A 23,018-nucleotide genomic window follows, 5' to 3' on the forward strand; every position below is an offset into this window, starting at 1 on the left:
TGGGCTGAATATGTATCTCATTATATTACCATCCTAATGCTAAATAAAGTTTTACACCTATCTGCAAATGCTTCACCTGTCATTTGACCAAATATTTACAAAATATACCACTTCTGATATTTGAGACAGAGTCTTTAGGGAAACAAAAACCTCAGCTTTGGCCAGCTAAGAACTTGGTTATATTCAACTGGACGTATAAGAGAATTTAAGTACCTTTATCTGCACTTTTTTTTTAAAAAATACAGTATTTCATTTGATTTAAACTGTGTTGAAGGAATATTTAACTCAAGTGGCAGTTATTCTGCTCTTTAGTAACTTGAACTGAAGCTAGTGTGTTATTTGCTAGTAATTACAGGTGTGGGGGTAGCCACATTCTTTGATTTCCTGTCCTTGCCTTTTTAAGTGGTGCATTGTGAAATTTTTATTGCTTAAAAACCTCAGCTTTGGCCAGCTAAGAACTTGGTTATATTCAACTGGACGTATAAGAGAATTTAAGTACCTTTATCTGCACTTTTTTTTAAAAATACAGTATTTAATTTGATTTAAACTGTGTTGAAGGAATATTTAACTCAAGTGGCAGTTATTCTGCTCTTTAGTAACTTGAACTGAAGCTAGTGTGTTATTTGCTAGTAATTACAGGTGTGGGGGTAGCCACATTCTATTCCTGTCCTTGCCTTTTTAAGTGGTGCATTGTGAAATTTTTATTGCTTAAAAACCTCAGCTTTGGCCAGCTAAGAACTTGGTTATATTCAACTGGACGTATAAGAGAATTTAAGTACCTTTATCTGCACTTTTATTTTTTAAAATATAGTATTTAATTTGATTTAAACTGTGTTGAAGGAATATTTAACTCAAGTGGCAGTTATTCTGCTCTTTAGTAACTTGAACTGAAGCTAGTGTGCTATTTGCTAGTAATTACAGGTGTGGGGGTAGCCACATTCTTTGACTTCCTGTCCTTGCCTTTTTAAGTGGTGCATTGTGAAATTTTTATTGCTTAAAAACCTCAGCTTTGGCCAGTTAAGAACTTGGTTATATTCAACTGGACGTATAAGAGAATTTAAGTACCTTTATCTGCACTTTTTTTAAAAAAAATACAGTATTTAATTTGATTTAAACTGTGTTGAAGGAATATTTAACTCAAGTGGCAGTTATTCTGCTCTTCAGTTATTCCCACCCACCCTTCCTGTTTTTGTTTTGGTGTTAATCTTGGTGGCCTTGAAACTGCCCGCCCCTCAGCCTGCCTCTGGGCCCATCTCATTTGCTCACTCAACTGAGTGCAGTGAGATCATATTCTGATTTCAGGCACTCCTACTGTGTACAAAGAGAGCATCTGGGAAACAGACAAAAAAAATTAAGCTTATTTCCTGCCTTTCCTGTTAAGTGGTATAGACTATTTGTAGGCTTCTGGGCCCCCAGGCCCTTCTGTGTTTGAGGGAAGCCTTCTGGCTTTTTTTTTTCTTATAACTAGCCAGTTTTCTAGTTTCAGCACTCAAATCTGTTTCTTTGATCTCAGCACTTGTTCAGATAAAATTTTTTTTTTTTTTTTTTTTTTTTTATCTGCTTTTACTGTACTTGTGTTTCTACCTACTTCATTTTACTTTTGCATCATCTTAAAAATACTCAGTTGTATTTATTACTGCTTGGTGTAACTCATTCTAAGCCTTTTGGTTTAAACACTTGGGCTTCGGACCAGTTGTTTTGCACTGAGAGGGTTTGTGGTCTGCACTGTTGTGGCAGAACAGGTAGCTTACATCCTTCTAGGTTGGGAACTGCTGATTGAGGGCTCAGTGTCTGTTATTCTAAAAGTGTATTAATTCTGGTTTAAGCACTTGGGCTTTCAGGCCAGTTATTTTACATTAAGAGGGTTCGTGGTCTGCACTCTTGTGGGAGGAGAGGCTGGACTCTGCCCTTCTGAGCTGGGAATTTCTGGTTAAAGGCTTATAGTGCATGCATATCTGAACTGCTTCTTGCCGAAGTTGGTACGCCTTGTTTGCTGTGGCATAGACTGGATTCGGGCCTGCTGGATCTAGCTTTGTTTGTGTAACTTGAGCACTAATCCAGACATTCTCTAAAGTATTCAATTGTATTTATTACTGCTTGGTTGTAACTTGATTAAAGTGTAGCTATCATTCTAAGTCTTTTGGATTAAGCACTTGGGCTTCAGACCAGTTGTTTTACATTAGGAAGGTTTGTGGCAAGCACTGTGGTGGCAGAACAGGTAGCTTTCATCCTTCTAAGTTAGGAACTGCTGATTGAGAGCCCAGTGTCCAAGGGTATTAGTTCTGGTTTAGGCACTTGGGCTTCAGGCCAGTTATTTTACATTAAGAAGGTTAAGTGGTCTGCACTCTTGTGGGAGAAGAGGCTGGACTCTGCCCTTCTGAGCTGGGAATTTCTGGTTAAAGGTTTATAGTGCCTGAATATTTGAACTGTATCTTACTGAAATTGGTACACCTTGTTTGCTCTAGCATAGACTAGATCCGGGCCTGCTGAATCTAGCTTTGTTTATATGCTTGTTGTTTGTTTGCCTGTTATTTCCCTGGAAGCTAATTCCACCTAATACGCGGCTTCTCAGCGCTTCTGTGGATCACTAGTGATATCTGCATTGCTTACTGTACTAGTTCCTTGTTTCACTTGAAAGAAAGTTACTGTTTGTCGTTTTTGCATTTAGTTACTTGTAACACATTGCACTCAAGTTACCTGGCACTTGCTCACTAAAGCAATTATATAAGTCAGCACTAAAAATTAAAAGCACTACACCCTCACTCCTCACTGGCCCTTGTTTTCAATTAAGGAATTCCCAATATTATTCTAGCATGTCCAAAGGTCAGTTGTCAATCTCCTCTCCGGTCCAGCTGGTGAATCTGGGAATCTTGAGGCAATGTTATAACTGCCTCATGTACACAGACAACCCTCTCCTCCTCCCACATAACACAAATACTTGCGAGAGATGCAGCTATTTAGCCAAACTGGAGGCTGAGCTCTCTCAACTCAGGACTGGCAAGACCAGACAGGAGGAGAAGGCAACTACACACACCACAAAACCAGCCCCATATAATGCTACCACACCACTGAATCAAACACATAAACACACAAAGACATACTCGGAGGCTCTGAGTAAAATATTACCTAAACAGCAGAGGCCTCCAAAGCAGACACCCAAACAACTGCTACCTCAAGACACCCCACAAGCAACACATAAACCACAAAAGCAGTGTGCAAAGCAGTCACAGCCCTTAAGGCCAAATACAACACCAAACATACTTGTCATAGGTGACTCCATAGTCAGACACACTGACGTCCCACTCACCAGGCTGAACAAGGAGAGGGTCACAGTAAGCTGCCTATCGGGCGCTAGAATCTGCCACATAACACAAGCACTCTGGTCACTCCACGGCAAGTACAAATATGACACAGTCATTGTCCATGCTGGTGTGAACGACCTGAGGTGTACCTCCCTGGACTACATGAAAAGAGACATAGAGGAGCTCTCTGATTATGTAGCCCAGGCAGGTATGACCCTGACCCTGAGCAGTATCCTTCCTTCACCAAGAATGATGCCACAATATAGAGACAAGATGATCAGCTTTAACAATTGGCTTAATGTCTGGTGTCATTCAAAGGGGATCCAGTGTCTGTCTGCCTGAGATGACATGCTTGACAAGCCACGCTGCTTCAAGGGACGGCTTGCACCTGTCACCCTGGGATTCCGGATATTGGCTAAGGCTCTTGCCACCCCATAGTGCCTTTTTAGGCAAGGCTCAAATTCTAAACCTACCACCCTAGAAAACAAAAATGGGAAGAAACTGAGGGTAATGCTGCTCAATGCCAGAAGTCTAAATCTCAAAATGCACGCACTCGAGGCCCTTCTCAGTATGGAGAACATTGATGTCTGTGCTGTAACTGAAACCTGGTTCAAGGCTCCTGAGAGCACCCCGGCACTATTAGGTTTTACCTCATATCATGCGTTCCGGCCCCAAAACCCGGACCACACCACAAAAGGAGGGGGTGTATCCATATTCATAAAGGATATCCACACCTCCAGGTTGGTGGCAACGCACGAAGCTTCGGAAACCATCCAGGTGCAACTAACCATAGGAAAAACTGCTCTACAAATTGTAGCATGCTACAGGCCACCCTCTCAAACTCAGGAACCCCACACAGCCTTCCTGAAGACACTGGAGGGTATAAATGTATCTCCAAACACCATCATATTGGGTGACTTCAACTACCGAATATAGACTGGGAACATTACTCAAGCCCTAACTTTCTAGCCCAACGGTTCCTGGAGTTCATAAATTCAAATTCCATGGAACAGCTAGTCACTGTTCCCACGAGAGGAGAAAATATACTAGATCTCATTATCACAAACATGGGGACAAAATGCTCCACACGGAAGTATATCCCTCATTGGTGAGATCTGATCATAAACTAATCTCACTGGAAATCCACATCCCGCCCCCACCCCAAACAAAAAGACCACAGTGAAGAACTTCTCTAAAGCAAACTTCACACTACTCAAGACTGGTGTGGTATCCTTCAAGGCCCCTGAGCCAGTGGAAACCACAACCCAAGCTGCGGAAGCCCTTACAAATGCCTTCTATGAACACCTCCAGGACTGCATGGATCAGGAAATCCCAAATAAAACCAAGACTCTTTCCACAAAGGGCAAACGTCCAGTCTGGTGTACCCCAGCCATTAACAAACTTTACAATAAGAGGAGAAAGCTATTACATGATAGAACAAAATCCATAAAAGGGAAGTCACCCTGATCATTATTATTAAAAATACGAGCACTCATAAAATCAACTAAGGCCAATTTTGAGAGAAAAATTGCCATGGATTCAAAGGACAATCATAAGGCCTTTTCAGCTATGTTAGGAACCTGGGTGGAAACTCCCAGATATGCTCAGAATTAGTCCAAAATGATACAAAAATCACTGAACCCACAGACATTGCCAACATACTGGCAGACAGGTTCAGTGCAAACTTCACCCCCCTCTCTCCCCTAAAGGAGAGATAACTATCCCAGCAGAGTGTAGCCTCCCAGACATCTCAAATGCGCAGGTGAAAGCTGCTCTCTCTAAAGCTAAAAACACAGCATCAATGGGACCGGATGGTGTCCCCGGCTGTGTGCTACACGAGCTAAATGAGGAATTAAACCCGCACATAAGGCAGCTGTTTAATCTCAGCCTTACCACAGGATACGTGCCCAAGGAGTGGCGTACGGCAACTGTGGTCCCACTCCACAAAGGCGGTGCCTCTACGGACCCTGGTAATTACCGCCCCATAAGCTTAACAAGTCTAGTCTGCAAAGCTATGGAGAGGATCATAATGGAGCTCATAAACAAAGATATAGGGGACTTGCAGACATTGGACCCGACCCAGTTTGGCTTCGTCAAGGGCAGATCATGCCTTTTGAACTTGGTCGACTTCTTCGAAACAGTCACCAAGGCCATCGATGAGGGAAAGGCAGTCCATACAGCCTACCTTGACCTTGCAAAGGCTTTCGACACAATACCCCACTCGGGTATTGTAGAAAAACTTACCAGCTTAAATGTAAACCCATATGTCACAAGATGGGTTGCAAACTGGCTTAAGGACAGAACCCACAGGGTTAGAGTGGCTGGCGCTATGTCAGACTCCAAGCTGGTCACAAGTGGTGTCCCACAGGGCTCGGTCCTTGGCCCCCTATTGTTCGGCATCTACTTCTCAGAAGTACAGGCCAACATGGGAGGACTTTGGCTGACAAAGTTTGCAGACGACTGACTGCAAACTGGGCGCCATAGTGGAAAGTGCATTGGACACGGATATCCTTCAGAAGGGACTCACGGAAACAGATAGCTGGTGCCAGAGCCATGGCCGGAAGTTAAACGCCAAAAAATGTATAGTCATACCCTTCGGGAAAAACAAGGTAACCCCAAGCTACCATATAGGTGGCAATCCACTAAGCACAGAAGAGGTTATCAGGGACCTGGGGACCCAGGTTGACAGTGGCCTTTCTTTTGACACTCACGTTGCTAAAGTGGTTAGAAAGACCTTCTACATTGCCCACCTGATCATGAAGGGATTCACATCCAGATCTAGTGAGGTCATTGTTCCCCTGTACTCTTCACTTATCAGACCAATGATCGAGTACAATGCCCCATAAGGGATGTATCGCACCCGACATCTGCAGCAATTGGAGAGACCCCAAAAGTTCCTCACCAAAAGGATAAAGGGACTCCAAAATCTGTCATATGCTGCCAGATTGAAGAAACTCCAGCTCTATTCAGTTGCATAACGTCTGCTCAGATGTGACATGTGCCTGACATACAAGGCCATGTCCAACCCGGAATTAATGGACATGCTCCACCTCAAAAAATCCAAATCCACCAAAACCACTAGAGCAAGCGACTTAAACCTTAGCACGGATATAAATAGGACGTGCTGGAGGGATAGATTTATCACTCAGAGACTCCCTATGCTATGGAATAAAATCCCGGTCCATGTGAGGCAGAGCACCTCGCTGGCTCTGTTCAAGAGAAATCTTGACCTGTGGATGGGAGATCATAGGTTTATCCCGGGAATCATCTCTGTGTCACTGCTGGACAGAGGCACAACAAACTAATGGGCACAGTATTTTTTCATATAAGGGGTGGCGTAAGCCACAAAAAGTTTGGGCTAGGCTTATAAATGCCTTAGGGCAGATAGCCTAGTATAAACCTATGAACCTATGAACAAGGGATAAGCTCAACATAGTCCAAGCTTGCAGCAGTGTGAACATGTTTATTCAGACTCGTATGAAAAATCAACTTTAATAACATCAAACAGAATATCAATGAAAACGTCAACAGGAAAAGTCGACAACACCAAAAAACACAAAATTATTAGTTATGTACTTACCATAACTTGGTATCTGTGTTGTCCTCTCCTTATTCTGCTTCACATATGGGTCTCAGATCCGATCCTTGGATCTGACTCAGCCACCTCCCACAGACTTTAGCTTCCAGGATCAAACTCCTCCCCTACCCATAATCCTCTGCCTCCAGTCCAACCTCCTCAGATCGAGATTGCTGCACCAAGAAACAGGATAGGAAGGAGGTAACCAAGAGCTCAACCAAGAACCAAGGTTCCAACAGAGGCTGTTCCAGATCCTCTGGAACCATATCTCAACAGGAGGGGGACTGCTGAAAGGGAAGATGAAGCAGAATGAGAAAAGGACAGCCCAGATAACAAGTTATGGTAAGTACATAACTAATAAATCTGATGTTGTCCTTATTATTCTGCTTCAAGTATGGGTCCGAGTCCCCAGCTACATTATTTCTTGGGTGGCCTCAAGGAAGTATATGCTGGAGCACAAAGAAAGCAAAGGACTTTCTGCTCCTGGACACAATATCTAATTTATAGCGAGTCAAAAAGGTATAAGAGTTAAGCCATGTCGCTGCAGCACAAATGTCATCAATGGGAATCCTAGATGAAAAAGCAGCTGACACAGCAATGGACCTTGTGGAACGAGCTTTTGCAGGACCTGGCAAGTGCAAACCATTTTTTTCATAAAGAAAGGAGATACAGCTAGTAATCCACTTTGCTATTGTCACTTTTGAAACAGGTTGACCCTTATGATTAAGAGAAAAAGAAACAAATAACTGCTCCGATTTCCTAAAATGCCTGGTTCTATGGAGGTAGAAAAGTACAGCTGTGTACCTACCATAAATGTAGATGCTCAAGTGTATTCACTGTTGCAGTCATTACTCTTGGGTTATCCTGCTGGCAGGCTACCCTTGGTCGGCCAGAATTCCAAAGTCTAGGTCCGGCGTCGGTTGCTGTTGCCTCTTCCCTGACGTCAGTGCACCAGGGGTATAAAAGATGCAGCAGATGCCATTTTCTTAGTTTTTTCTTGCCCCAGATGTCAGATGCCAAATTGGTAGGCTGAAAAAATATGCCAATAAAAATACATGCACAAAAATAACATTTCCTTTGTCTACAAGCAAATACACCAAACAGGTTGTATACGATAGAGTAATGCAGAAAAGTCCCAGCAAAGAGAAGGGGGATGGTGGGTGGGTAACCTGGACTGCAACAGTGAATGCACTTGAACATCTACATATATGGTAGGTACACAACTGTACGTTTGTGTTTCACTGTTGCAGTCATTACTCTTGGGTTGAATCCCAAAGCTGAGGAAGGGCGGCTGGGCTATAAAGGATCAGGAGAGGCTATGAGGCCCTGCAGAACTGCTGTGGCAAAGTCTGCTCTGGACTTAGAGTAAAGAGGTAAGTGGTAGTGCTTTGTGAAAGTGTGCACTGAACTCCAAGTTGCAGCCTCTAAGATATCTTTGGTTGGTACTCCTCTGAGGAAGGCTGCTGAAGTGGCTGCTGCTCTGGTGGAATGAGGCCTAATGCCCTTAGGCACTGATTTGCCATGTTGAAAATAGCAGAAACGGATGCAATGGCCTATCCATTTAGAAATAGTCTGTTTTGAGATAGCCTTTCCTTGTGATCCTACAGCATATGACAGTAAAATTTGCTAATTTTTCTGAAAGCTTTAGTTCTGTCCAAGTAGAAACGTAACTGCCTGGGTATGTCCAAAGAATGCAGAATTTTCTCACCCTTGTTCTGTGGATCTGGATAAAAGGTAGGCAAGTGAATGGTTTGGTTGAGGGCCACACTAGATACCACCTTAAACATGAATGTAGGGTTTGTTCTCAGAGAAACCCTGTCTGGATGAAAAATGATAAAAGGTTCCACAGCCATGAGTGCTTGTAACTCCGAGACTCACCTTGCAGAGGTTATTGCTAGGAGTAGAGCTGTTTTCCAGGAAAAAAATTTTATATCTGTTTTTGAAGCTGGCTCGAAAGGAGGCAGCGTGAGTTTTTCCAATACATAATTTAGGTCCCAGGCCGGAATTGGTGCTCTCCTTGGAGGCCTAATTATTGGACCCTAGGAGGTACTGCCTTATTAAAGGATGAGAAAAGATAGGTGGTTCCGTATTGTAATGGGCTGAAATGGCAGAGGCATGAATCTTAATTGATGAGAAAGAAAGGCCTTTGTTCAGCATCTCAGTTAGGTATTGTAAAATCTGAGGTATATTTGGTACACACGTGTCAATGCCTTGTTCCAAGCACAGAATCTCTTCCATTTTTCTGCATAAGATTTTCTGGTACTGGGCCTCCTGGCCTCCAAGATAACATCCATAACAGCTTTTGAAAGAGGAGTGTTCTGAATGGTTACATTATCCGTCATGCTGTCAGATTTAAGGTCCTGAGTTGGCTGTGCAGGATCTGATTGTTTTGTTGGGTCAGCAAGTGAGGAGTTTGAGGCAATATCCATGCTGGACCTTGAGACAAGCTCTTTAGGACTGGGTACCAGTGCTGGCATGGCCAGTCTGGTGCAATCAGTATCATTTTTGGCTTCTCTTGTCTGACCTTTATGAGTACCCTGGGAAGGAGAGGCAGTGGAGGAAAGGCATATACTGTTAGATTTTTCCAGCTGAAGGATAGGGCGTCCACTTTCCATGCTTGCTTGTGATAAATCCGTGTGCAGAATCTCTGCAATTGGCAGTTGTGGGGGGAGGCAAATAGATCTATGTCTGGGCATCCCCATTCCCTTATCATGCTGAAGACTTGTGGATCCAGTTTCCATTCGTGGGGATCCATGAGGTTTCTGCTTAGGTCGTCTACCAGAGTATTTGTTTTTCCTGGCAGGAATTGTGCTTGCAAGTGAATTTGAAAAGCCAATGCTGTGTCCCATAAGGTCATTGCTTGTCTGCAGAAAGGGTAGGAATGTGTGCCTCCTATGTACCACATGACCGTAGTACTGTCTGTCTTAATCAGTAGTTGTCCTGGATGAAGCAGGTCCTTGAAGGCTGTCAGGGCATTTTGAACAGCTAGCATCTTTTTGATTGATGTGAAGATGCATCTGGTTTGCAGGCCATATGCCCTGAATACATTTTCCTGCCATATGGGCCCCCCAGGCATAATCTGATGCATCCGTTGTCAGTGTCTGTCTGGCTGTGGGTAAACTGAATGGCAGACCCTTGTTGTGGTGACAGCCTTCTGCCCACCATCGAAACTCCTGTTGCAGGCAGGGAATGATTGCAATTACTGTCTCCAGGCTGTGGCAATGCTGAGTCCAAACACTTTTTAGATACCATTGTAGTTTCCTCATATGCAGTCTGGCATACGGAATTAGTAGAATGCAGGATGCCATGGAACCCAGGGCCTGCAGGATTTTCCTTGCAGATAAGTGGGTTTTTGTTGGAAATTTCTTGAAGTAAGAAGTCAGTTGCTTTTGTTTGTCTAGCCTGAGATAAGCCATCTGGGCAGTTGTATTTAAGCTTGCACCCAGGAATATTATCTCTTGAGAGGGCACTAGTTTTGATTTCTTTTCGTTTACTGTATACCCTAGGCCAGTTAGTAATCTTTTTACAAACGCCAGATGCTTTAGAAGAATGTCTTTGTTCTCTGCTTGAATTAGGCAGTCGTCCAAGTACGGATATATTTGAATTCCTCTTTGTCTGCAAAATGCAATTACTGGTGCCAGGCACTTTGTGAAGACCCTAGGCGCAGCAGATAAGCCAAAGGGCAGTGCAGAGAATTGGTAGTGCATTGAGCCAGCTATGAATTTGAGGTATCTTCTGCAAGATTGTCTGATTGGGACATGCAGGTATGCCTCTTTTAGGTCCAAAGTTACGAGCCAAGCCTTCTTGCCCAGCATGGGCAGTAGTTGCTGTAGAGTTAACATCTTGAATTTTGGAACTTCCAAAAACATATTTAGAATAGACAGGTCCAGTATTGGCCTCCAGGTTCTGTCATTCCTGGGTACTAGGAAAAGTCTGGAGTAAATTCCTTGCCCCCGTTCTTGTTGTGGTACTTGCTGAATGGCCCTCATGTCCATGAGGGCTGTAATTAGTTTTTGCGCCTCTGCCCATTTATTGTGTGGCAGGTCTGGCATACCTTTTGACCTTGGTAGTGTGTGAAAATGGAATCTGTAGCCTTGGGACACTATGTTCAGGACCCATTTGTCTTGAGTAATTATTTGCCAATTTGATAAAAAACGTGCTAGTTTCCCCCCTAAGGGGGCTAAAGAAAAGTACTTGGATCTGGCAAAGGAAAGTCATTGGGACTGTTTCCTGTAAGGTTGTGATTTGTCTTCTCCGCTTTTGGAGCTAGAAGCACACCATTGTTTAGGCCTGTATGAGCCTTGGGGCTGAGATCTGACTCTGGGACGCCTGTATCTGCCTCTTTGTGGTCTCTCCAACACTGGAAAGGACCAATTTTTAGAAGGCCAGTTCCTGCTAAACCTGGGAGGCTGTACCTGGAAGAAATCCTTGACTGTCTGCATGGATTTTGCTTTATCCTCCATTTTTTTCAAAACCTCTTCTGCTTTAGTACCAAACAAAGTATCATGCTGCAATGGTGCATCTGATAATTTTGCTTTAACATGATCAGGCAGATTCTATTCCTTTAACCAAGCATGCCTTCAATAACAGAACCTGTGACAGCGGCCCTGCACGAGGCCTCCAGTGAATCATAACCCCCATTGCAAAGCATGCTTTCCCACTTGTTCAGCTGCATGCAATAAATCCTGCAATTCCTTGTTCTCGGAACATTCAGTATTTGTCAACAATTTCTGTTTAAGCAGTGTCATTAAATATTGCTGATATTTAAGCATATGAAACTGACAATTTAAAGCCCTTACAGCCAAGGTAGCAGAAGTGTATACTTTCTTCCCCCATCTGTCTAGAGCTCTGGAATCCCTATCAGAGGGGATAGGGTTTTTTGCAGTGGAGGCTTTAACCCCTTTGGGACCCTGAGATATAGTTTCTGGATCAGCAGCAGGGTTTTTATAAAGGAATTTATGAGAATCCGGAACCCTGTAGTATCTGTTTGGCTTAGCAGGTGCAGGGGGTAAAGAGTCAGGGGACAGGCTGGACTCTGAAAATACATCATCTGCAATGTCTAAAAACAGGTGGAACAGCAAGGGGACTGTGCTGAGGAAGTAGCAGAAAGTCTCTGAACCTTTTCTTAGATTCAGAATAATCTTGGCTCTCCCAGTGGAAATGCTCCCTCATGGTATGCAGGGTTTCCCCAAAAGAATAATCCTCAGGAGGAGAGGCTGAAGGAATTGATTCTTCAGCATCAGAATCCTCATAGGGAAGCATGGAATAATCCTGTTCAGAAGAGGAATCAGAGGAAATAGAAACCTGATCACAAGAATAATACTCTGTCTCTTGCCTAGGGCTCTTATCAGGTGGGGGATGGGAGCCCCTGCTCAAAGAAATTAGGTCTTCGGCCATTCTGAGCATCTGTTTTTTAGGCATGGTAGACTGATTAGGAGAATGCTGTACTTGTTTCTTTGTCTTTAGAGCAGCTTTAGACTTTGTCTTTGAAGCTGAAGATGGCTTAATATATAGTTGTGTAGGTCTGAAGACACCCTCAGAAGCCAATGCCTGCTCAGCGGCTCTGGACCCATCTGAGGGAATGGTTTCCGAGTGTCCAATACCTTGAGTATCCAAAGGCCCAGTCGGCTCCACGTGGGAGTCGGAAGCGGCCTGTGGCTCTGAGGTAGTGGGCGGAAGGGGCTGCAAAAGCACCTCACTGAGAACCGGAGAACAGCCTAGCAGAGGCCTCGTCATCGGTTTTGGACCTCGGCTGCCTATCCTTTTCCTTGTCCTTGCATTTTTTGTAAACTCCGGTCGTCGGCTGTTCCGACGGCATTATATAATTAAATCTTCGGCCAAAGTAATGAAATGCAAAATCGAACCGACGCTTAACAGTGAGTTGGTTAAATCTAGCACAAAACCGACAGCTAGCAACGTTGTGATCAGGGCCTAGGCAAGGAATACAGTAAGAGTGAAAATCCTTATGCGGTATTTGCTTCCCACAAGAAATACAATTGTTAACTTTTTCTGACATTGGTCTGGAGCAAGAAAAAAGTTTCCCCAACGGGGTACTTAGCTTTAATGAAGACTTCGGTTCTGAAATTCGGATTTGAAAATCTCAGGAGTCGTCCAACCCGCACTTGCGAACTGCTTTTGCTTCAGGCACCGCAAGGCAAGAAAGACTGAAGAAAATGGTGTCGGCTGCATCTTTTATACCCCTGGTGCACTGACGTCAAGGAAGAGGCGACAGCAACCGACGCCGGACGTAGACTTTGGAATTCTGGACGACGGAGGGTAGCCTGCCAGCAGGATAACCTAAGAGTAATGACTGCAACAGTGAAACACGATGAACATCGGAGCTCCCTGTGAACATTCAACGAATGCAAAAGGTACTCTCTCCTTATTCCTCTTTGTTAGAGTAGTTAGGAAAGAACACCAGTAACTGAAAGCATTTAGTAAATAATTGGATGATGTAGCCACTTTTGGCATGAAAGAAGGGTTAGTGTGGAGGAAAACCCGATCCGTGTGAAAGATAATGTAGGGATGCTTGGAAGAAAGTGGTTGTAACTCAGATACCCTTTTTGTTGAAGTAATGGCAACAAGAAAGGTGGATTTCCATGACAAAAACTTCAAGTCACAATCCTTAGCCGGTTCAAGGGGCACTGGGTCAAGATGTGTAGAACAACAGTCAAGTCCCATGGAGGAGTAGGATCTTTGATTGGTGGCCTCAGAAGGAAAACACCTTTCAAAAATGTTCCACATAACCTAGCAGAAGCAACAGATCCCGAAGGTAGGCCTGAATAGCAATCTCTGAGCATGTAGCCCAGGCCGGTATGACCCTGACCTTGAGTAGCATCTTACCCTCACCAAGAATGATGCCACAATATGAAGACAAGATGATTAATTTCAACAATTGGCTTAAGTATTGGTGTCATTCAAAGGGGATCCAATGCCTGACAGCCTGGGATGACATGCTTGACAAGCCACGATGCTTCGCTAGGGACGGCTTGCACCTGTCACCCCTGGGCTTTTGGATATTGGCAAAGGTTCTTGCTACACCCATAGTGCCTTTTTTAGGCAAGGCTCAAAAGACAAACCCACCTTCATAGGTATCACAAGGGATAAGAAACTAAGAGTAATGCTACTCAATGCCAGACGTCTAAACCTCTAGATGCATGCACTCGAAACTCTCCTTAGCATGGAGAACATTGATATCTGTGCAGTAAAAGAAACCTGGTTCAAGGCTCCCGAAAGCACCCCAGCACTACCAGGTTATACCTCATACCATGCTTTTCGGCCCCAAAACTTGGACCGAACCAGAAAAGGAGGGGGAGTATCAATATTCGTCAAAGATACCCACACCTCCAGGTTGGTGGCACAGCACGAAGCATCAGAGACTATCCATGTGCAATTAACAGTGGGTAAAACTGCCTTCCAGTTTATAGCCTGCTACAGACCACCCTCCCAAACCCAGGAACCCCACTCGGCCTTCCTGAGAACACTGGAAAATATGAAGGTCTCTCCAAACACCATTATATTGGGCGACTTCAACTACCCAAACATAGACTGGGAGCATTACTCTAGCTCCAATACCCTAGCTCAAAGGTTCCTAGAATTTATAAACTCAAATGCTATGGAACAACTTGTTACCACTCCCACAAGAGGGGAAAATATACTGGACCTGATCATCACCAACATGGGGACTCTATGCTCCAGACCAGAAGTGTATCCCTCACTGGTAAGATCAGACCATAAACTAATCTCACTGGATATTCACATCCTGACCCCACCCCCTGCCCAGAAAACCACAGTGAAAAACTTCTCTAAAGCAAATTTCACACTCCTCAAAACCGAGGTGGAATCCTTCAAAGCCCCCGGGCCTGTGGAAAATACGGCCCAGACCGCAGAATCCTTTATAAACGCATTCTATGAACACCTTCAGGAATGCATGGATCATGCAATCCCAAACAAAACCAAGACCCAATCCTCCAAAGGCAGACGTCCTGTCTGGTGGACCCCAGCCATAAACAAAGAGAAGGAGGAAGCTACTACATGATAGAGCAAAATCCCAAAAAGGGAAGGCATCTCTGATCAGTGTTAGCAAAAAACTATGGGCACTCATAAAATCGTCTAAGGCCAGCTTCGAGAGAAAAATTGCACAGGACACTAAGGATAATCACAAGGCTTTCCTTAGTTATGTTAGGAACCTGGGTGGGAATTCCCAGATATGCTCAGAATTAGTCCAGAATGACAAAAAATACACCAAACCCACAGACATTGCCAACATCCTAGCTGACAGGTTCAGCGCAAACTTCTCCCCCCCCCCCCACCAAAAGGGCAAACATCTATCCCAGCAGAGTGCTGCCCCCCTGACATCTCAGATGTTCAGGTAAGAGCCGCCCTATCCAAAGCAAAAAACACAGCATCAATGGGACCAGACGGTATCCCGGGCTGTGTCCTACATGAACTCCAAGAAGAGCTAAACCCAAACATAAAACTACTGTTCAATCTCAGCCTTACCACAGGATATGTACCCAAATAGTGGCGTACAGCAACAGTGGTCACTCTCCACAAAGGTGGTGCCTCAATGGATCCTGGAAACTATCGCCCCATAAGCCTGACTAGCTTGGTCTGCAAAGCTATGGTAAGGATCATCATGGACCTCATAAATAAAGATATTGGGGACCTACAGACACTGGATCCTACCCAGTTTGGTTTTGTTAAGGGCAGATCCTGCCTCTTAAACCTGGTCGATTTCTTTGAAACAGTCACCAAGGCTATTGACGAGGGGAAGGTGGTCCACACAGCCTACCTGGACCTCGCAAAAGCCTTCGATACAATACCCCACTCAGGCATTATAGATAAGCTCACCAGCTTAAATATAAACCCCTATGTCACTAGATGGGTTGCAAACTGGCTCAAGGACAGAACCCACATGGTTAGAATTGCTGGAGCCATGTCAGATTCCAAACCAGTTACAAGTGGCGTCCCACAAGGCTCAGTCCTGGGATCTCTCTTGTTCGGTATATATTTCTCGGAGGTACAGGCCAACACGGAAGGACTGTGGCTGACCAAGTTCGCAGATGACTGCAAACTGGGCGCCATAATCGACTCTCCAGCCGACACAAGCATCCTCCAAAAGGGCATCATAGAAACAGACAACTGGTGCCAGAGCCATGGCCTCAAGCTAAACGCCAAAAAGTCTATAGTCATCCCCTTTAGCAAAAACAAAGTGCCCACAATTACCACATAGGTGGTAATCCATTAAGTACGGAAGAAGTAATTAGGGACCTGGGGGCCCAAGTTGATAGCAGCCTCTCATTTGACAACCACGTGGCCAAAGTGGTTAGAAAAACATTTTACATAGCCCACCTAATCATGAAGAGATTCACATCTAGATCAGGGGAGGTCATCGTGCCTCTTTACTCATCCCTCATCAGGCCCATAATTGAGTACAATGCCCCTTTTGGGATGTACCTTACCAGACACCTGCAGCAACTGGAAAGACCCCAAAAGTACCTCACCAAGAGGATCAAAGGGCTCAAACAGATGCCATATGCTGCCCGGTTAAAGAAACTCCAGCTCTACTCAGTGGCATACCGCCTGCTCAGAGGCGATCTGTGCCTGACGTATAAAGCCATGTCCAACCCGGAATTAATGGACATGCTGCACCTCAGAAAATCCAAATCCCATCGAGCTACGCGCTCAAGAGACTTGAACCTCAGCACTGAAATAAATAGGACATGCTGGAAGGACAGATTCATAACCCAGAGGCTCCCTTCACTCTGGAATAAAATCCCAGTCCAGGTTAGGCAGAGTCCCTCATTGACTCTCTTCAAGTGGAATCTTGATGAGTGGATGGGGGATCGTAGGTTTACCCCGGGTATCACTTCTGTGTCACTGTTAGGCAGAGGCACAGTATACTAACCTCGAAAAAGGCCATAGCAAAATTAATTTAAAATGGGTGGCGAAAGCCAAACACACTCTGGCTAGGCTTATAAATGCCCTAGGGCAGATAGCCTAGTATGAACCTATGAACCTATGGATATGGCTGCCAACTGAAGTTTAATGGTGGCATTTATATAAAGATTCTATAAAAGACAGATTTAGCCGATTCAAAGGGGCTCTAGGTCAAGACTTGTAGAACAACAGTGAAGTCCCATGGAAGAGTAGGATCTTTGATTGGAGGCCTCAAAAGAAAAACACCTTTCAAAAAGGTTCCACATAACTTAGCAAAAGCAACAGATCCCGAAGGTAGTCCTGAATGGAAATTGGATATGGTTGTCAAATGAAGTTTAATGGTGGCAAAACTAGAACCTTGCTTATATAAAGATTCTATAAAAGACAGATTATAGGGAATAGGAGCTGAAAAGGAATCAACGTGATTGTTGACTGCCCAAATAGAAAACCTTTTCCACCTACTCTTGTATACCTTCTTAGCAGATGCTTTCTGAGAGACCAAGAGAATAGTTTTGACTGGAGAGGAAAGCCTGGACCCCTAGCAATCATAGGGAACTAGAGAAACTATGTGGTTAACTTGAGAGTGGGGAGATTGGGGTGGCATCCTAACGGTCTGGTTTGGGTTCCACTATCCATGGAGGGCGCTTGAGATGAGACCAGAGGAAGGGGAACCACATCTGATGAGGCCAAAAGGGGGCAACGAATATCACCATGCACTTCAACCATCTGGCTTTCTGAAAAACTTTTGGAATTAAGGGAAGAGGAGGATAGGCATACAGAAGTCCTGGAGGCCAATCGAGGACCAGAGCATCCCTCTGGGAATCCCTGGAAGGGGGGATTACAGTGAAGAAACTGCTGCATTTGTTGTAAGGGGACACAACGAGATCATAACAGGGGACACCCCAATGGCTGAATATCTTGTTTGCTACTGACTGATTGAGGGACCAGTCATGAGGCATAAGAATAGTCTTGCTGAGCCTGTGTGCTAACACTTTGGATTTTCCCGGTACATGTGTTGCAAGAAGAAAGCAGTATGAAGAGATATCCCATTCCCAGACCCTCATGGCCTCTGTGCAAAGAGGGTATGAATGGGGTTCTCCTTGCTTGTTGTTGTACCAGACTACTGACATGTTGTCTGTGTGAATAGCAATAGTCCCTGGAGGGAGATTATCCTGAAAGTCTTGCAATGACACAAGGACAGCTCTCATCTCCAAGATGTTGATATGCAGACTGGTCTCTGTCGAAGTCCATGTGTCTTAGACCATCTTCCCTTGGAAATGCCCCTCCCCCAAATGGGAAGCATTCATGGTCACAGTGGCTGAAAGAAGGTGGTGAGTGAAAGGCCTGCCGACTGTCAGGTCTGCCTGCATCCACCACTGTAGATGAGCCCTGCAAATGATTGTGAGTCTGACAGGAGCAGATAGGGACTGATGTAGAATAGCTCACTGAACAGATAGCATCCATTGTAGAATGAGCATATAGTACCTGGCTAGAAAAACTAAAAGTATAGCAGCTGCCACAGACCTCAGAGTATGAAGAATCAACCTGGCTGAAGAAGATGGGAGATTCAGAATGGCTTGTATCTTGAGATTTCACAGTGTCACTCTAGAGTAGTGGCAAGGCAGCTATTTGCATAGTAATGTCTAGTTGTACTCCAATTAATTCCAAGGTCTGAACCGGCATTGGTTGTGACTTGTCCAAATTTATATTAATGTCTAGAAAGCGAGACAGCTGGTAAAGATAATCTCTGGCCTGACAAAGATGATGCTGAGTGGGGACAGTCAGAAGTCAATCATCCAACTATGGGAATACCTGTAACCCTTGCAGTCAGAGATGAGCCGTGACCACTGCCATACACTTGGTAAACACCTGTGGGGGCTGTGGTGAGACCAAAGGGCAGGCACAAAATTGGAAGTGACTGGCTCCCAGGCAGATGCGCAGATGACTTCTGGAGCACCTGTCTATTTTTATGTGATAGTACGCATTTTTGAAGTTCACTGAGCACATCCAGTCATCCTTCCTCAGCAACAGGAGGATGGACTGAACTGTCACCATCTGGAAATTGGTCTTCTTCATGTAGAATTTGAGACTGCTTAAGTCCAGAATGGACCGTTGGTCTCCTGTTTTCTTTGGCACCAAAAAAAAAAAATGGGAGTAAGTTCGGGACCCTTTCTGACCGATTGGAACCTCTTGGATGACTCTTTTGCAGCAAACTGGTGATTTTGGCAGCTGCCAACTCCCCATAACTGGGTGGAATGTCGTGGAGTCTGTTCAGTAAATTTGGAGGAGGATGAGAAAAGGGAATGAGGTAGCCTCTGGATATAATGTTTTGCACCTAAACTTTTGTTGTGATTTCAGCCCAGGCATTTCAGTGCAGAGAAAAACGACCCCCAACTGCCTCCTCAGCAGAGCTGAAAGGGCTTGTCGGGAAAGGATTCCCTAGAACCCTAGTTTTGCAGGTCTCCTCTGCCTCTGGGGTGGCATCACCCAGTAAAGCCTCCTCCTCTGCCTCTGGAGGAGAACTCTCAGCTTTGATCAGATTAGCCCCCTACCTTGACTTCCAGAGTAGGTTCGTTGAAGGGTAGAAAACAATCTCCACAGCAAACAAGGTCTTACCTTCTTGCTCGCTGTAGGTCAGGCTGCCCTTAACAGATGGTACAGATGGTCCGAACAGAGAAGAACCATTAAAGGGGGAACTGACAAAAGATGCCTTAAAAGGCTCCGCGAAATCACACAGTCTCATCCAAGCATGGTGATGTACTGCGATACTGATGCTGGCTGCTCTAGAAGAACCCTCTGTTGAGTAGGAAATGTGTCTCATGGAGGAGTTAGCTATAGTTAAGAGCGGTTAGCTTAGGAGAAACTTTATCAAATTCCTCCTTAGGCATACACTCCTCCAAAGAGTCAGAGAGTTCCTTGACCAAGGCTCTTTAAAGGTACGTAAAACCTGCCTGATAATTGAGTGCCCTCAGTGAAAAGGTAGCTGAGGCATAACCCGAACCTGTCCTTCGCTCTGGACACCCTGTTCGACGGATGGACAGTCAAGCTCTGCTGGGCAAGCTCTTCCTTAGTAGTGGCTGCCACCACTATGGCATCAACTAGAATACCCTTACTCCAGAAAGCGCGGTCCTCCTGGGGTGAAATAATTTTATCTGGATGCTTGGGAAATGGTTTTACAGTGTCCAGCTCCTTCCAGGCCCAATGGACCACAAAGTCTATAAAAACATCAGCTGGATGTAAATGGTCTCATCCACAAGGCTTCCAGGAATACAGATTCCTCCGGAGAGGGGGTTTTGGAAGACCAGCTACATTTTAACTTCAAGATCTCTAAGATGCCTGCAAAAGAGACATCATCCAGTTGTGATTTTGGGGACCCCTCTCCTTCAGTGTAATCCATATCCTTGGTGAGGACCTTCATACGGGAGTCTACCTGTCTGCTTTTGCACATCCTCTTCCATGGGATCTCCTCAGTGGGATGTTCAGGAGAAGAGTCAGAGGAGGACAGGGCCACCTCCAGCAGAACAGACTGAAGGTCCATCAAGACAGGCTGACTCGGGGCAGAAATAGCAGATCCAAGGTCACAATCCAGAGTGGGTACCCAGGCTGGAGTAGCAGTCAAAGGGTCTGGCACTCTACTAACAGAGCAAGCCTTTTCTAAGACCTGGAAGGCTGATGGTCCCGGGGAGACTCCCCTGAGCTCCCTTGGAGCCAAAGTCACTGAGGAAGACAGAAGAAGCTCACCAGGACCCTAGCTCCAAGACAGAACCGGACCCCTCACTGTTGAGTTCCAAAGCTCCCAGGGGGAGGGACTGATGCAAGAGCATCGAAGCTGAACCATGCCCCTCAGATCTGGCCATGACCTCTCAGATCTGGGATGCACTCTGATCCGAAGATTGTGGAGCAGAGGCAGTCAAGGCAATGGTCAGAGTCAAGGAAGTGAATGCTGTCTGATACGACCCCAAATCCCTCAGAAGACTACTGTCTTGGTGCTCCAAAACCGAAACCCGGATCAGAGAAGGAGAAAATGGTGCAGATGGGACAGGCTTCGATCCACGAGGGGATGGGGCAGGAAGAACCCCCATCTGAATCTGGGCCTTGATTATAGATCTTACCATTTTGTCCACGTCAAGATAAAGGCTTTGAGAGGATCTAGACTAAGCCATCGAAGATAGATGGGAATGCCTGGGGGTCTGTAAGATCCTGGAAGGTAGTGTGGGGGAAACCAAAGTGATGGATATCCCCTGCAGACCTAGAGGAAGACTGCGGAGGACTACCTGGATCCAAGGACTTCGGATCCAGGGACGTGGCAGAAGTGGAGGGCTTGTTCAGAGCCTTTAAGTCGACTGGATCCAATGGAGCCAACATAGGCCTCAGCACCGATGTGGTCAGATCCGAAATCTTTGGAGCCTTTGCAGGCAGCTCTGAAGATGCCCTAGGCTCCTTGGGGTGTCTTTTCTTAGCTTTGGAGCCGAGAGACAGCTGGAAGGGGGGTTGAGCCCCTGGAGAAGTAGTGGGTAAAAGACCCTTCAGAATTAGTTTATTCTTCCTTTCCTGTATTGCTCTAGGGTTGAACCCCTCGCAAATGCTGCAAAGGGTATCCAGGTGAGCCAACACTAGGCAATACACACAACGGTCGTGAGCATCTGAGTGCAGGATCTCTCTATTGCACTTGGAGTACCTTTTGAAGCCAGTTGGTTTCTCCATTATCAGTCAACAAACAACTGACAACCAATCACTACACTACTAAAATAACAATATAATAACATAAGAAGAGAGAAAAAGAAGGGCCGAAGCCTGAAAGATAGGGGAGGAGAAAGCCGAACACCCCTCGAAAAACTAGAGAGAGACTAAGCGCAAGAGTGAAAATAAGCCAAAATAAGTAAATTAAGTAACTTTGACAAAGATAATTTGAGAAAAAGCTGAGACTTAGCTGAGCCCGGAAATTATGTCTGGGCATACCGGTGGCAAATGAGATCTGGGGAGGTTGGATTGGGGGCAGAGGATTATGGGTAGGGCAGGAGTTTGAGCCTGGAAGCTGAAATCTGTGGGAGATGGCCGAGTCGCATCCAAGTATCGGATCTGAGACCCATACATGAAGCAGAATTAGAAGGACAACATCAGATCAAGTGTTTTTACAAAAGAGCAAGCACCATCCTTGCACCTCCACACTCATGCATCCCTAAATATACTGGATCTAAGATCTTACAATCTTGGAGGAAAAAGTAAACACTTTTAACCCCCACCATCACAATTTCAAGATTTCACTACATACACTGTGCGTTTTGCTTAAAATAAGAGTCAACCTACTGTATTCACTGAATTATCATTTCAATAAATTCCACATTGATGTAACCCCATGTGCCACAAACAGTTCATTTGGTATGTGTGTCACAGTAAGTATCTCTGCATAAGTTTTCTAAAAAGCAACAGTGTAATAGCCATACAAGTACATAATGCATATAACAAACATATTCTCTGAAATGGCATAAACTGACTTGGTGACAGTCTTAGAATAATGTTTTTGTGGATAGCAGATATCATTATAGAGGCAAACAATAAAAAATAAAGTGGTGATTCCCTTACCTGGGCTCGGGACACCTGACACTCTGATTCCTGGCTGTTGTACAATCCTTGGTTTCTCATGATAAGCGATGCAGCTCAGGTTATCACACTGACCTTTTTTCTCTTTGGTACACCTGAAGAACATTCTCAAAGCCTGAAAACAAAGGATAAGACTGGGATAAACTGAAAGGCCTGAATACTGCAGTGTAATCCCTTCCCAAGCAGTGGTCCCTAACTGGCTCAATGAACTTACCACTTCACTCCAATATATTGTTGTTGCTCTGCTGCAGCCACAAAAGATTTGGAGCACAATCCAACTACTAAAAAAGATAGCACAGCATTTCAGTGCTATTGCCATCCACTTATAGCAATACCACCTTTTACTCTCAATTACAGAAAGTTTGATTAAGGATCAGCAGACATTTTAACAGCAATGAATCAGCAATGTCTTCTTCTTCTTCTTTCGGCTTTTCCCGGTTAGGGGTCACCACAGTGGATTACCTGTCCACTCATGATTGGCAGTGGAGTTTTACAGTGTCGAGCTGCCAGCCCGGAGCCCAACCTTACACAGAAGGCACACACATGCACACACTCATGCCTAGGGCCAATTTAGAGTGTCCAATCCACCTACAGCA

General features: G+C 44.9%; 1 protein-coding gene across 2 annotated transcripts in view; it reads right to left on the reverse strand.

The window, feature by feature from the left end:
• The window catches only part of LOC122799248, a 1,077,360-nt gene that overhangs the window by 268,462 nt on the left and 785,880 nt on the right, over nt 1-23,018 (reverse strand). For both annotated transcript variants that reach the window (XM_044068189.1, XM_044068190.1), the window contains one exon: nt 22,405-22,537. In XM_044068189.1, coding sequence (XP_043924124.1) covers nt 22,405-22,537 — 133 coding nt within the window. The remainder of the gene's footprint in view (nt 1-22,404; nt 22,538-23,018) is intronic.

Source organism: Protopterus annectens, chromosome 4.part0, assembly GCF_019279795.1.
Source record: "Protopterus annectens isolate FY-2018-M chromosome 4.part0, PAN1.0, whole genome shotgun sequence".
Taxonomy (NCBI): domain Eukaryota; kingdom Metazoa; phylum Chordata; order Ceratodontiformes; family Protopteridae; genus Protopterus; species Protopterus annectens.